Below are 12,201 nucleotides of genomic sequence, written 5' to 3' on the forward strand. Positions count from 1 at the left end.
ATTTTTGCAGGGCAGTCTGTCTTATTTTCCACCCCTATACCACCCAACACAAGGGCTAGCAACATTGTAGGTGCTAGTAAACGCTCTGAAGGAATGTGGTCTCTTTAATAGATGGATGTCCTTGAATATATTTTTCCAAGAAGCCTCTATGGTATCATTTTCAGCAAGCCCCTAGAAACAAGCACCATACTAATATCCACATCTCAACTACACTTTCGTCCAGAAGTTAACTTTCGGGTGAGCAAGGCTGGGCTCAACGTCTCCTTCAGTAGAACCTTCGCTGGGGCAAGGTCTTGGGGTTACTTCCCGCCCAGCCCTCCTCCCATCCGCTCCACCCGCGCATCTCCGGGCGTGGCCGAGCGCTGCGCCTTTAAGAAGGGGGCGGAGCACAAGTGGAAAGACAAAGCCCCTGGCCGCGCGTTCCCCCTCCCCCCTCCGGCGCACCACACGGACAGTGGTGCCCGGATGTCGGTGTCGCCGTCGGTGACAGATGGCGCAGTGTCTGTATGTGTTAGGGGGCTTTTCTGACCTGACTTCTTTGAATTCCCGGCTTTTCGGTTCTCCGTTATCCCCCACTACCAATTCTGCGGGTGGAAGCCCGCACGCCTGTCAGCGGCGCTTACATAACGTGACCTTTCACCTCTTCATGCTGCCCTCTAGTGCGCTGCAACCCAACTACGCGGTCGGGGAAGGGGGCGGGACCCAAGAGCGGAGCGGCAGCTCCTCTGAGCCAATAGACTGTGAGCGCTGTCCAGCTCTCCGCCTATTGGATCCTTCGCCACCGGCGCCACAGGGGAGCAAGTTAGTGTGTGCACTGGCCGGGCGGGGGGGAGGAGGGGAATCTCCCGCCATTTTTCAATAATTTCCTCCTGTGCAGCTGAGGAGGAGTCGTGACTGCCGAACACGGCGATCGGTAGCGGAGGTTGGCCGGAGGCTGCCGGGCAGCGCAGCGGTGTGCGTGGGAATTCTGCGCTCCTGCGCCCCGTTGCATGGTCCTCGCGCGGCCGCGCCAGCAGTGAGGGAGCCGAGTTCGCGCCGCCCTCTCACCCCTCCCCTCCCCCACCCCACTCCCGGGAGCCAGGCGCTCACTCCGGGCCGCAGGGCCTAGTGTTGCACCGCGGGCTCGCCGAGCACCCGCCTCTGCCTGCCTTGCTGCCGCCGCCGCCGCGATGGCGCCGCTCCTGGGCCGCAAGCCCTTCCCGCTGGTAAAGCCGCTTCCCGGAGAGGAGCCGCTCTTCACCATCGCGCACACTCAGGAGGCCTTCCGTACCCGGGAGTATCCTTTTCCAGCCGCGCCAGCCTGGCTGCCTGCGGGGGGGGGCCGGGGGGGCCGGGGGTCGCCGGGCCGGACGGCCGTGCAGCCCCGCGTCGGTGGCAGCTGTCAGCGTGCCCGGCGATGGCGGGCGGGCGCGCGGGGGGTGTGGGCCGGCTCCGCTCGGGCCCTGGAGCCCGGCGCCCTCGTCCTCTCGTCCGCCCGCACTTTGTCCCCGGGCCTCTCGGTTGGGGGGAGACGCTCCTCCCGCGCCCTCCGCGGTCGGCTTTAGGCCCCGGGTACCACGGGGAGCGGGGTTGCCTTTGCTTTTGTTTCTTTTTAAATTAAACCTTCCACTTCAGTGGTTGAAATTGTACCCGCGTGGCCTCGTGACCCGGCTTGTGCGAGTCTCGACTGCGTGTTCCCCGGGTCTCGGCGAGGGCACCCGGGTTTTCCCCCTCGGGAGTGGGCGTTAGGCCCCCGCGGAGCGGACGGGACCCGGAGGCACAAAACCACGAGTCCATTTCCAGACTTCGAGGAGGAAAGGGGAGGAAAACATCCCCGTGCAGTGGCTGACGCCATCCTTCCTGCGCTGCACAGGTTTGAAGTTTTGACGATGGAGAAGGAGACTGGTGTTTGTTGTTAAGTAAAATGCAAAACGGATGCCAAGACATAAAGTCTTTATGTTTTAGAAGCATGAGACCGATGTGTTGAATACGAAGCATCCTTCTAATCATTGGGTCTTGCACAAGCTTAGTCATTTGGTTAAAAGCTGTACCTTTGTTTACTTTTTCCACGGATGCCAGTTGCGTCCGTTTTGAAGGGTAAGGACATAGAGGATTTCTGCATCAAGCTTCCTTTAACGTACGGAACGCTTCAAGAGTGCAGGCTAACGTATTCAGTTTTAGTTAATGTATTATTTGGGTGCTTTGAGCTCACGTTCCTGTAGGGCTTGATTTCTTGTGGCTTCTGCTTGCTTCTGTGTAGAGAAGGAAGTGCCCGTGGGAGCCGATATAGTTTAATTTCTCTTTGATCATCTCCTTAATGTAATCCTTGGGAAGGTAACCTCATTCTTGTTTCAGTGCAGTTTGTGAATGTCGGGTGTTTACATACGAAGAGACCTGGAAAGTGAGTCCATGCTGTAGCAAGTAAGGCTCTTGAAATGTAATTAGCGCATCTCAGAGCTGATGGGTTTAGGAGATGGGCAGGTTCTCCTCCCGGCCTTGCCAGGTGGGTCCAGAGAGTTGAGGCTGCCTTGTTAGAGTTCACACACACTGTAACTGGTGAGAGGCAGGAGTAGAATCCTGTGCTCTTCCTACCTCATCCCGTAAGTAAATAAAAAAAAAGAACATGGAATGCTTCTCCTTTCTTTTAATGTTAGCCTACTTTTGTGTCAGTTTGTGACATAAAAAAGGTGCATTGAAGGGACAGGTGAGAGTGGTAATCTGGTTCCTTTCCTTGTCCTGTTAGAGTTTTTGGATTGCTTTGGAGAAGTCCTCTACCTCCACTAGATACAGCATTATTCTAATGGTGCCCTACTTTTTATTTTTATTTTATAACATTCCAAACATTGGTGAAGTAAAAGATTACTTGGGGGAATCTGCCATATCCTTTTTAAATGTCATTTAGATGTCACCTTTTGAGCAGTTGATGATTACTCACACACTAATATTAATAAGATGTCAAATTTTCAGGTCTGGTTCTAATGCAGTAAAAGAAACGTGATAGAGAAGAGACAAGTTCTAAATCTGTAATAGGTACTGAGCCATGTAAAAAATTGCGGTAGATAGCTACTTTAGAACTGGCAGCACAAGCCTTTTCATATCATTTGCTGAAATGATTGAAATATAATGATATATATATGTATAAATATATATATGGTATATGAGGAGTTCCTCTTAAGAATGACAGTTGAATCCTGAAACTTTTAGAGTGGTAGATGTAGTTAACAAAATTCTTCACTTAGAAAGTTTCCCATACCAGTATTTAGAATACTTTCAACAAAGGAGTTCTTAAATTGTATTACATATTGGAGAGAAATTGCTCACTTGGGAATTTCTACAAGTGGAAGCACTTTAAAGATGGTTTTTAAACAATTGTATTGTGTGGTTGGTAGGTTGGCATATTTCTTTATTAGACTATTAGGGATTTCATAGAGGAGAATAAGTATGTGGTTGAGTAACAGTTGCCATTTGAAGTATTGCTATTTCCAGTTCTTAATTTATAGTTATAATTATGTTTTTAATAGGATTTGATACTTTAACTTTCTCGTAATACCTACCTTTTGATTGCATGTATATTCTATAGCAAATTTATATTTTATTGATTTAAATCTGTGAGTGTTGGTATGTTTTTGAAGGCATCGTTATACATCTTAAACTCACAGTGGTAGTTGTGAATGATGCACACACTTAATGACTGGGTGTTATATTATTGACGATGTGTTTATTATACTGTGTCTTTGAATCTGTGGTACATTACTCCCTAGGGTAGTACTACAGGCTAGACACTAGATCTTAGTTGGAAAAATTCACTTTATCAGTCAATTTTTGATGTGATTATTTGACAATAGGATAATACACTGACTAAGTCAAGATGTGTTTTAAGGAGGAATGAACCTACAAGCAGCCTGTTGTAGATTAATATTTTTGTTGTATTGCTTTAACCTAGTTTCTAAAGCCTAACCACTAATTCATAACCTTTGTGGCATCAGTGTTTGAGAACTTTTAACTGGTGTAATGAGGAGGGGCTGTTATAATATGGCTAGAATAACTTGACTTGTCTAGAAAAACATGGGTAGAGCACGGGACAACTGGAATACTGAGCTCTTACGTTGATGTTTATAATTTAATTTTTTAAAGTAACAGATTGTACTAGATCAGAGTTATTTTTAATTTAATGACAAGCTAGTCCAAAGAGAAAATAGGATAAAAAGCAAATCTTGACATGGTTCTTTGCCATCTCACTTAGAAGTCTTAGGGTTATAGTTGTGCTCCCTACTTTCCTGGGCCACTTCATTTCAGGCACTTGTAGAATCAAGTACTTTATTGAAAGAAACAATCCTCATACGGCTAAAGAGAACAAAGAAGGAGCATATTGTGGTAAGGTAGCTGTTGGACTCATGAAAAAGTAGATGCACATGAGATAGTCTAGGATTTGAAAATATCATTTATAGCTTACACAACCTTTAGAGAATTGCTTTGACATTTTGTCTGCAATTATATGTACAGCAGTCGCTGGAACATAAAAACCTCAATTGGCATTTGCTCTGAGTGGTTTTCTTGAGAATGAGTGGCTTATTTTCGTAATCTAAAATGTGAAATAGGATTTAGAGGCAGCTGGCTCAGTATCCTTTTAGTGGACGTTCTCTTCTTTCATTTTCACTTTTTTCTCTTGTTTTCTCTTAACATAAAGTAATAATCAGACAGAGGTACATAATACTTAATGTTAAGCATTGTAGGAATTTCAGTTTTAGACTTTTGAAATTACTCTAATTTTGATGACTAGCCACTTCAAAATTTTGTGTTGTCAGAGCCATTCATTCCTAGATGTAAACCTTAGGTTATAATGCTGTCCAATACAAACATAATATGAGCCACATGGAATTAAAATTTTTCTCGTGATCACATTTGAAAAAAAAAGGAAAATGGGTGAAAAAAGGGAAGAGACACATTTTTCTTATTTCTCGGCCCAGGCTGAAAGAGCGTCCCAGTCTGCAGCAGGCTTTTCTAGTGGCAGGAACAGCTGGAGGAAACCATGATGGCTTTTTAAGTTTCTTCCTGGAGGTGGCATCTTTCACATCTCACATCTGTTGGTCAAAGCAAGTCATGTGGCCAAGCCCAACATCAGTGGGGGAGGGGATATTTTTCCTCTTCACCTCAGGCATTGCAAGCCACATGGCAGTGGGTGGAGAAGTAGACTACTCTTATGGAAGGGAGGTGAATATTGGAAAACATAATACAGTCTACCGAATTTCAGGGTTTGAGGGAATGTTTCCTGGGGAAAGTTACTTTTAATCTGGGATCTAAATGATTAGAATGTAGTTAGATAAAGGATGGAGGACAGTTCTTTGGAGAGTTTGTGAGTTTGAACGGTTGTTGATTTTTTGAAAAATTCTTGAAAGAAGTTTCATATAGCTGGAGTGAAGATGGAGTTCCTTAGGGGTGAGAGATACAGAAAAGGGTTGCATTGCACAGGTCCTTGTGAGACAGGTTGAGGACTTTACCTTAAATTTAGTGGAGGCTGTTGAAAAATTTGAACAGGAAAGAAGCAGGCTTTTAGGTTAGAAAGATCACTGGCTGCAGTGTTGAGAATGGATCTGCAGCCGTGAGACTAGCGGCACCTACACTTAGGAAGTGGTCATTAAATAATCTAGGCAATAGGTATTGGCGGTCTGAATAAATATACTAGTCCTTGAGGTGGAGAGAAGTACAACAGATGGATCTCAGAAATACATTAGGTAGCTTGGACAGAATTTGGTGAGGAGGAGTCAAGGATAATGTTTTGGTTGTCACTTGGTTAGTGGTGTCAATGTCTGATACAGAGAACCCTGAAAGAGGAGCAAGTGTTTACTTTTTGTTTTGACTGGGAATGGGTGGGGGGGAATAGGAAGTGAAATGCTTAGTTTGGACCTTCTTATATTGAGTTCCTGTGGATATCCAAGTGGAAATGTCTGTATTACTAGTGTATAGGAGGTAATTTAAGTTTGCAAACTTGTTGCAACGATGTCACTAACCTTTTTAATATCAGAGGGATTATTCATTATGAATTTCTACCAACTGGACAAACAGTGAACCAAGTTGACTATTTGGAAGTGCTGAAAAGGCTGCGTGAAAAAGTTAGATGACCTGACTTAGATTAGTTAGATTGTCGCCAACAATTCACGGCTCCTGCATCACGACAATGCACCAGCTCACACGGCACTGTCTGTGAGGGAGTTTTTAGCCAGTAAACACATAACTGTATAGGAACACCTTCTCTACTCACATGATCTGGCCCCCAATGACTTCTTTCTTTACCCGAAGATAAAGGAAATATTGAAAGGAAGACATTTTGATGACATTCAGGACATAAAGAGTAATACGATGACAGTTCTGATGGCCATTCCAGAAAAAGAGTTCCAAAATTGCTTTGAAGGGTGGACTAGGCGCTGCCATCGGTGCATAGCTTCCCAAGGGGAGTATCTCGAAGGTGACCGTAGTGATATTCAGCAGTGAGGTATGTAGCACTTTTTCCAAGATGAGTTCGCGAACTTAATTGTCAGACCTTGTATAGGACCTGGAGTTCAGAGAGGAGTCTGAGCTGGTGAAAGAAATTATTAGCATGTAGGTTGTACTTGAAGTTATGGAAATGATGAGGTTACCAAGACTGAGACTGCAGTGATTTTCAAAGGAGGGTGGGAAATACACGTAACAGGTAGAAGGGACTTCCGTTGTTTGAAAAACCATAATCAATCAGTATTTGGTATTTAAATATATACAGTTTGAAACAAGGTTTCCCCTTTTTTCTAATTAAAAATAGTAAAAATCACAGAAAATAAACCTCAACCAAATCTTGATTAGTGGAGTGATTTTTCAGTACTGGGGGAGTCAGAGGATTGCTTCCCAGTGGGAACCTATTTGCATTTCAGGGGGCCTGAGGGCAGATGGGATTGTTAAAGTAATCAGAAGAAGAAATGAGTTTAAAAATAAAACTGAGAAAAAAGGACTTAATATTGAGAAGCACAAAGGACCAGAGAAGAAGAGGATTAACGGTGAGGCCAATTACAATGTTTTAAAATGTTAAGGCTGAGTGGGAAATGAGGATCAGAGGCTGGATTTAGATAATGGCTGTGTTACTAGAGAGAAAAGACTGAATTGAGAAATATATAGGGGTGACCGGTTTGCTCAGTTCGTTGGAGTGTGGTGCTGATAACACCAAGGTCGCCCGTTCCATCCCCACGGGGGCCGCTGTGAGCTGCGCCCTCCTTAAAAAACAACCAAAGAAATATGTAAGTGTTTGTATAGGGACTGAAGAGATGAAGATGATTTCCTGAGTTCTGATTTGGCACTAGGGCCATTCAGGGAGATTGGGATTATCTGTGAAGGAGCAAATTTGGGAGGGGGGAGAGAGATAATAAGAATATAGTTTAGAAAAAGGTGGATTTGAGGTATGACAGGCATCCAGGTAATACCAGTTCTGTATGTTGCTGACTGTGGTCTAGAGCAAGGAGAAGGGGCTGGGCACATTAGTCCTACTTTTAAAAATAACTAATAATAAAAACTTCATGTTCTTTCTTGAGGACATATTTGCTAATCTCATTTGCATTCACACTGATTACTCAGAGAATTTCTTCAGTGTAGCTAAGTAACATATTAGAATGTTAGGCTTTTTGTATGTTTGAATGAATCCAATTACTGATTCTGTCTTTATTTTACCTCCCTTCCCCCAGTGGAAACAGGCAAACAAAAACAAAACAAATCCTTCTTGTTGATTAGTTATGATAAAGGAAGCCATGCTATTTCCTTTTCTCTCTATACAGTAGTCCCCCCTTATCCGTGGGGAATTCGTTCCAAGACCCCCACTGGATGCCTTGAAACAGTACCGAAATACTGAAATAGTACTGAACCCTCTATGTGTTTTTTTCTTATACATACCTACTTATGATAAAGTTTAAGACTTCTCTTTAGCATATCCGAATTGCCAGCAACATTACCCTTTTGCTTTGGGGCCATGATTAAGTAAAATAAAGGTTATTTGAACACAAGCACTTCGTTACCCAGTGGACCTGATAACAGAGATGGCTACTAAGTGACTAATGGGTGGGTAGCCTATACAGTCTGGATACATTGGACAAAGGGATGAGTCACGAGTGGGATGGCACAAGATTTCATCACACTACTCAGTTCAAAAGATTTCATCACACTACTGCAGTTCAAAACTTATGAATCGTTTATTTCTAGAATTTTCCATTTAATTATTTCAGACCATATTTGACTATGGATAACTGAAATTGCAGATAAGGGGGACCATGTAGGCTGTTACAAATTTTTAGTGATTGGATTTACATAGCTTTGTATGGAAGTCTGACTCCTGGTTTTTACTGTTATTCTGTTTTGTTTAACCCTTTAAATATTAGCACCACCACAGTGAGGAAAAGAGAATTATTACTTTGTTTTTGTTAGATCCAGAGAATGATAGATACAGTGAGGGCAGGTGCTTTTACTATTGGCTAAAACTACTATTTTGGATTGCCCATAGATTTGACCCTGTTTCTGTTTTCACCGATCATAACTCTGGAAAACCAAGAATCTCCATATATTAAAAATGAATTAATTACTTATTTAGTTGTGAGATAATATTTCGGAGGGAATTGTTTAAATATTTTTATTTCAACCAGTATAAAAAAATGTCACTTGTGCAGAGATTGGCAGCTAATTCTCTAGTTGTGCTGTCAGTTTATTTTCTTGCACAGGGTCTGATGTCTGATGCTCTGCTAAAACAGTTACTTGTCATTTGAATTTGAATGTGGCTGGCTGATACTGAATTCCAGTTAGGATGTTTTGGAAAGTTACCATGTATATGGCACTAATTTATGATGTTCTCTTCCTCCATCTCACAAAGAATGACTGGTAAATGACTTGTGAATGTATTATTATTGGAGACAGCATAAAAACTGGATAAATATTATATCAAAATTATTTTTAGGACTTTATGAAATTTATTTTTTAAGCCCTAAGAATGAATCAACAGGTGTTTCTAAGGTAAAAGCCAGACTTTTAGTAAATGGATCCTTTGCAGATGTGGAAGGTTATTTCAAACTACCGTGAGACTGGTCTAGTCATCGCATCTTACTGTGGAACTGATTCTTAAACTTCCTGACTATCTGAGTTGTGTAACAATTCCATCTACCTTAAATTCTGTTCCTTGTGACTTATGTCTTGTTTTACCTTTATTTTTTCTTGTGAATTTTTAATACTGTGTAAGTTTTGTGAAATGAAACGGGTGAATTGAAGAAAACATTTGTACTAAAATATTAATATTTTGTTTGTAAAGCATGACAAACCATTCTAATCATAGTTTAGTCGTAATCGTCTTGTTTGAATTTCCTAATTGAAAACTGATTTTATCTTCTCATGCTATACATGATAGAAAGAATACTATAGGTTATTTTCCTATGTATGATAAGTATTTTATGGATATGGATTGTTTGTCTCTGTTGCTTGAATATTGTTTTCCTGAGCCACTGCTAACAGAGAGTATGAAGCCCGCTTGGAAAGGTACAGCGAGCGCATTTGGACGTGTAAGAGTACCGGAAGCAGTCAGCTGACACACAAGGAGGCCTGGGAGGAGGAACAGGAAGTTGCTGAGCTGTAAGTAACAGAAGCATTCCTCTTCCGGCACCACCTTCATATTAGTGTGAAAGGGAGGACAGTAACTGTAAAGCAGTGTTGGTGTTTAAATGTATGGGCAGAAATTGGAATACATTGCATTAGGATAATGTATTGGTGTCTGAGTGCCCTTGTCTAGCGGCATGTTGTTAGTAACAAAGTGTGTGGAATATATAATTGTGTGTATACTTACGTAGATAGTTACCAGGCTTTTGAGTGTTCCTGCTCTGTACCTTTACCTTGTAACTATTCTGGAAATGTGGTTCTAAGCAATGGATGCAAAGTGACCTAGAAGTAATATGGACGTAGCAAATTAGCAGAAGGTTTTATTTTGTGGTCGTTTGAAATTTAAGAGAGTATTGACAGCAGCTATCAAAAGTATGCAGTTTGAAGACCATTTATCTAAGTGGGGTGGTTGAATGAGATGTCTTCAAAATCCTGTCTGTATTCAAAGTGCCTGCTTATCTGGGTATTCTCTCAAAGAAAACACTCAGAATTTGTGCGGTAAGAGCATGCAAATGATAAGGAGAAAGTAGGGATGATAAAATTACTCTTCTGGGAATTTGGAATAGAATCTTTTTCTGTGGACTTCTCATTGGCTTCTCTTGATAGTAGATAAGCAGAGAGCAATACAGTGGAGTAATCTAATACTATTCTGCTCTTTCCCTGGTGTAACAGAGCACTGGGTTCAGTTGAGACCTGGGTTCTAGTCATGGCTCCATCATTGATAATAATTACTCAAGTCTGTTAACCTGGTGCCTGTTTCTTCTTTACTTGGATCACTTACATCATTCTATGTTGGATTAGTGTTATTTATGTATGTTCCTTGTTTAGACCAGGCATTGGTCAACCTGTTCTGTAAAGTGCAAGTTAGTAATATTTTAGGGTTTGCTAGTCAACTCTGAGGTAGTACAGTGAAAACAGCCATAGATAATATATAAACGAGCGGGAGAGACTGTGTTCCAATAAAATTTTATTTACCAAAACTGGTAGCAGGCTGGATTTGGCCCACGGGCTGCTCTTGCCTCCTGTAGTAGCCTGTACACTTCTTGAGGGCAGGGCTCATATTTTACATATTCTTGAACTGGTTACAGTCCTCTGCACTGTATAAACACGTACTGTTTGCTCTTTGCAAATAGAGATAGTGCTACTTTCTCTGGGTGTGTTTTTGGGAACACAGGAGACTAAGCTGAAGTTGCTAGGGAAAACTTAATGGGATTTCATGAAGACGGTGATGTTTGACATCTGAAGACAAGATGAGACATTCGAATTTAATTAAGTGAACAGTGTGAGGACAGCAATAATTAAGAGAGGTACATATGATGGTACAGTGATGATTGAAGTTGGGCTTTGAGAAGTTTAATCTGGAAGCAATGTGTAGGAAGAATGAGAAAGGGAAGAGGCAGGTGTGAAGTAGCGTAGGCTAACTAGGATACTATTCAGGTTGGGAATCATGGCACTATTGGGAAGAGAGAGAATGAGATGGATCCTCTAATTCTTCCTGAAAAGAGGGTTTTGGCCATAACTGGAAAACCACCACACACTTTGGTTTTGAAAAGTTATACACATTAGCATGTTAAAGATTTTCAAAAGACCTGTAATAAAGAAATGTTAGCTTGGTTTGATCTTGTGGGCTTCAAACTTCTTTGGCCTCGGAACTGATTGCATTAGTTGGAAGTTCTGAAGAACACACTCGAGGAATGTTTTATGTGATTGGATAGCTAACAAGATAGGGGGTGATGGGAGGAATTACTGAAAAAGACAATAAGGTTTTACAATTTTTATTCAGAGTAGAAATATTTTTTTCTGATTATAAAAGTAATGCATACTTGTTATAAGAATGTAAATAATACAGAGTTAGTAAAAGAATCTGAACATCATTGTTCAATTTCACTCAGAAATAACCCAGACAAATGAAGTTTAAGCCAAGTGACTGGGAGGATTAATGGAAAGAGTGTGTGAATTTATAGGGGCCAAGAAAGGCCTTAGGAACTTGAGGAAGGCTGAGGACAGCTCGGAAGCATGGTTAAGCTGTGAAGGAGGACAGTGGGGAGAGGACGAAGGTAACAGCCTTAACAAAGGCAGGAAGACCAGAAGCTTATTGATTGTGACTAGGGAATAGCAGCTAATTCGGTGGGTTAATTGTAAGGGAGTATAAGAGGTCCCCCCCCCCCCAAGTCAAGTTGTTGTCCTTTCAGTCTTAGTTGTGGAGGGCGCAGCTCAGCTCCAGGTCCAGTTGCCTGTTGTTAGTTGCAGGGGACACAGCCCACCATCCCTTGGGGGAGTCGAACCAGCAACCTTGTGGTTGAGAGCCCTCACTCCAACCAACTGAGCCATCAGGGAGGCAGCTCAGCTCAAAGTGCCATATTCCTTCTTAGCTGCAGGGGGCAGAGCCCACCATCCCTTGCGGAACTTGAGGAATTGAACTGGCAACCTTGTGGTTGAGAGTCCACTGGCCCATGTGGGAATCGAACCGGCAGCCTTTGGAGTTAGGAGCACGGAGCTCTAACTGCCTGGCCCTGTAAGAGGTTTTAAGTCTAGCAGTCAGTTGGTGGAATATTTGTAGTTATGAATAGTACA

The 12,201-nt window shown here is 42.4% G+C and overlaps 1 protein-coding gene across 1 annotated transcript in view; it reads left to right on the forward strand.

Annotated features, from left to right (window-relative positions):
• Positions 1 to 437: 437 nt before the first annotated feature.
• Positions 438 to 12,201, forward strand: part of BAZ1B (bromodomain adjacent to zinc finger domain 1B) — a 70,112-nt gene continuing 58,348 nt past the window's right edge. The window contains exons 1-2 of the mRNA XM_081054205.1: positions 438 to 1,276; positions 9,487 to 9,603. Of these exons, the coding sequence (XP_080910331.1) occupies positions 1,170 to 1,276; positions 9,487 to 9,603 (224 nt within the window). The 5' untranslated portion in view covers positions 438 to 1,169. The remainder of the gene's footprint in view (positions 1,277 to 9,486; positions 9,604 to 12,201) is intronic.

This window comes from Rhinolophus hipposideros (genome assembly GCF_964194185.1).
Source record: "Rhinolophus hipposideros genome assembly, chromosome: 7".
NCBI classification, from domain to species: Eukaryota; Metazoa; Chordata; class Mammalia; order Chiroptera; family Rhinolophidae; genus Rhinolophus; species Rhinolophus hipposideros.